Source organism: Impatiens glandulifera, chromosome 1 (assembly GCF_907164915.1).
Source record: "Impatiens glandulifera chromosome 1, dImpGla2.1, whole genome shotgun sequence".
Lineage (NCBI taxonomy): Eukaryota > Viridiplantae > Streptophyta > Magnoliopsida > Ericales > Balsaminaceae > Impatiens > Impatiens glandulifera.
Window position 1 is genome coordinate 61,666,877 of NC_061862.1, and position 3,502 is coordinate 61,670,378.

The 3,502-nt window shown below is 32.1% G+C and overlaps 1 protein-coding gene across 1 annotated transcript; it reads left to right on the plus strand.

Moving 5' to 3' along the window:
• The first annotated feature begins 879 nt into the window (after positions 1 to 879).
• On the plus strand, positions 880 to 3,256 carry LOC124921099 (zinc finger protein BALDIBIS-like). Its single transcript, XM_047461709.1, has 3 exons — positions 880 to 1,223; positions 1,306 to 1,705; positions 2,519 to 3,256. Exons 1-3 carry the CDS (start codon positions 1,157 to 1,159, stop codon positions 3,177 to 3,179), a joined length of 1,128 nt encoding a protein of 375 aa, XP_047317665.1. The 5' UTR covers positions 880 to 1,156; the 3' UTR covers positions 3,180 to 3,256.
• Positions 3,257 to 3,502: the final 246 nt, after the last annotated feature.

Consider the following 3,502-nt stretch of genomic DNA (forward strand, 5'->3'; position numbering starts at 1 on the left):
TTATGGTATACATAATATTGTATTTGTTGTAAGTTTGAGACTTATAACTAACATTTTTTATTTTATTTTTTTAATTAAATGGTTTAATTTATGAGCGGTTCAATCCTAAACTCGACTTAAAAATATATTTACTCTCACATATATATTTAAATTAATTACGGCTCTCTACCTAACCCCGTAATTAGAATTAAGTATCATTTTATATATATATATTATACTCTAATTTAGTTTCTTTTTGTATTTTTTGAATAATTAATGTGGCGTACGTTTGATACAATGTCCATTTTAAATTATTCCTTAATTTTAATCTCCCTTATATTAATATTTAAAAAAATGTTGACTCACGTAAATAAATTGTGCAGTGTGGTAATTTACCAATTAAATATTATTATTATTATATATATTTGTGGAGTGTAATATTTTTTTAGACAAATGTGAAAAATAATTATAGTGATCAATATAAATATAAATACAAATTTCAAACTTTATATTTAAGTCAACTAATAATTAAGCCAAATCATTTCAAATAAGATAAATAAGTTTAATAGTGTTATTATAGACATAAATTGTTCAATCTAGATAGAATAGAACAAATCATACATTCAAAATTATGTTGTCTTGGGAGATCATTTTCAAAAATAGAAAACTTGAGAGGTCAAAATCTAGAAAAAGTAAAAATTGATGACTTTATTTATATGAAAAATAATTTAGAAAAAGTAAAAAATTGAAAAGGACTGCAGCATTTCATGCAGTTAAAATAAAAAATGATAAGAAGAGATGAAGAAGAGAATGGTCCACCTGTATCTATCTATGGCTGACCGACTTTTGAGAGAGCCGTGTCAGATAAGGTATATCTTCCAAAACAGATGAGTAAGAAAGAAGAGAGAGAGAGAGAGAGAGAGAGAGAGAGAGAGAGAGAGAGAGAGAGTGAATGAGTGAGTGAGAGACCTCTCTCTGTCTGCCTGTCTGTCTTCTGTCTTCTGCCGGAGCTATGTGAATTTCAAAATCGCGCCAAGTCATGAAAGAATCCTCATCATCATCACCAATATCTTTGTAGTTTATTGAATTTCTCTGCTATTTTCTCCATTCTTAAAAACCATCCTCACTCTCTGGCTTTATCTAGTTTTAGTACCTCTGCAACATCAAATCAAGAACCATGATGTCCGATCAAAACCCTAATTCAAATCCGGCCAAACGAAAGAGAAACCTTCCTGGTAACCCAGGTAAGTTTATATACATATCTACTCATAATCATCTGTAAGTTAATTAATTTCAAACTCTTATTAAAAAAAAATATGAATCCAGATCCAGATGCGGAAGTTATAGCTCTCTCTCCCAAGTCTTTAATGGCGACAAACCGTTTTTTATGTGAGATCTGCAACAAAGGGTTTCAGAGAGACCAAAACCTTCAGTTACATAGGAGAGGTCATAACCTTCCATGGAAGCTCAAGCAAAGGAACCATAATGAGGTGATTAAGAAGAAGGTTTATGTCTGCCCGGAGAAGAGTTGTATTCATCATGAACCTTCAAGAGCTCTTGGAGATCTTACGGGGATTAAGAAACATTTTAGTAGGAAACATGGGGAGAAGAAATGGAAGTGCGAGAAATGTTCGAAGAAATATGCTGTTCAATCTGATTGGAAAGCTCATAGTAAGATTTGTGGGACAAGAGAATACAAGTGTGATTGTGGCACTATCTTCTCAAGGTACACTTTTTCTTTTTCTTTTTGATGTTAATTCTGATTCTCTTGAATCATAATGGAATAAGTTATAATTGAAACTTCAATAAATGCTCAATCATGGAGAATTCAATTGGGTGTCCTAGGTTGGTATATGAAATTTCAATTAATGTTTACATTAAATTGAATAAATGTTAATGCATGTATCTTATCTTCTTTCTTTTCTCAATTAACTTTTTATTAAATCCTAATTTTTTTTTTGAAGGAAAACTCCATTACAATGAAACATACATTTGGTCAAACCTTGAAACAAGAACAAACAAAAACACATGAACAACAACATGCACTTATAGAAGCATATGGATATGATTATCATTATCGAATCTGAATAATGACAATTGACTAAAAATAAATGATTGAGTCACTATCTTCTCCATGTACACTTTCTTTTCTTCTTCTTTTTCTTAGTCTCGATAAATGTAAAAGTATACTCACCTTAGATAGCTCAAATGAAATGAGTTTGGACTTTGGAGTTGAGTGGTTGAAGTTTAAAGTTTAAAATTCGAGGATAGAATCTCAATGAAAACAATAGCATGCATTGGATTGAAGTTATGGGTAATGAACATTGGATCAAGGATAATGATATAGTTAGAACTTAAGAGATCATGGATAATTCAATTGGGTGTCCTAAGTTAATAATTAATATCAACTCATTAGGGCTCAAGTGTATTATTACTTTGTAGACCAAAAGTTATAAGTTCTATTCTCATTAAAAACGTTCTAAACCATGGTAAAAAAATCTAAATTTCAACTAATGATTTTATGTTTAACAATATGCAGGAAGGATAGCTTCATAACTCATAGAGCATTCTGCGATGCATTGACCGAAGAGAACACAAGATTCACAACCGGAAGTGGTTCTTCACCGGCGTTTCAGCCCGACCTGACCGGATCATTACAATCTGCATCCGGTCAGCAGAAACCACTACCCATTCCACTCTGGCTAGACAACGGAATGGTAAATTCTTTCTCCATTGAGGGAATACCGCAACTTGTACACCAATCCCAATGGCCTAAAGAAGAGAATATTAATAAAATCATTTCGTCGACAAATAACTTGTACCAACAAGAAGCTTCAGCATATATGTCAGCAACTGCTCTTCTACAAAAGGCGTCACAAATTGGATCAACAAGATCAAACAACTCGGGCTTATTCAGCAGCAGTTTCGGGCTGATGGGATCGTCTTTACAACATAACAATGTAGCGGTTGGCACCGAGTTTCTATTGGGTGATGCAAATATTCAAAGGAGGAACCTTGACAGTATGATGATGGGTGATAAGAGTATGACTAGAGATTTCTTGGGTGTGGTTGATAATGGAGGCAGTCGAAGGTTATTAGATCAAGAAATTGGGAACTTTATGTCAATGGGTTCGGCCATGGACTTAGGAACAGCAGCAACAACAAGTACTACCCATCACTTTAATGAAGAAGACTCTTGATTATTTCAAATTTTCATGTAATTTTGAATTTTGAAGTTTTGAAAAAGACATGGGTTTTTTTTTTTTTAATCTTTTGATAGGTAAAATGGCATAATAAATGTAAAAAGGAAATGGGTTTTAACTTTTAAAATTTATATATATTGCCATGACTAATATTGAAGATGTAAAGTTGAAGAACTTTAGAGAATCTTTGAATAATAAAATGTATAATTTGATTCTTGGGAAGGAAAGAGCTTTTTTATAAGATTGATCATTATTAGGGATAGGGAAAAGGAAAAGAGAATTCCCATAATTTTTAGCATAGGGTGTTTGTCCGTCCGTGA

Coding starts and splice junctions, on each gene's coding strand:
- LOC124921099 (XM_047461709.1), top strand. CDS start 1,157: ATGATGTCCGATCAAAACCCTAATTCAAATCCGGCCAAACGAAAGAGA. Junction 1,224..1,305: donor AAACCTTCCTGGTAACCCAG/GTAAGTTTATAT, acceptor ATATGAATCCAG/ATCCAGATGCGGAAGTTATA. Junction 1,706..2,518: donor TGTGGCACTATCTTCTCAAG/GTACACTTTTTC, acceptor AACAATATGCAG/GAAGGATAGCTTCATAACTC.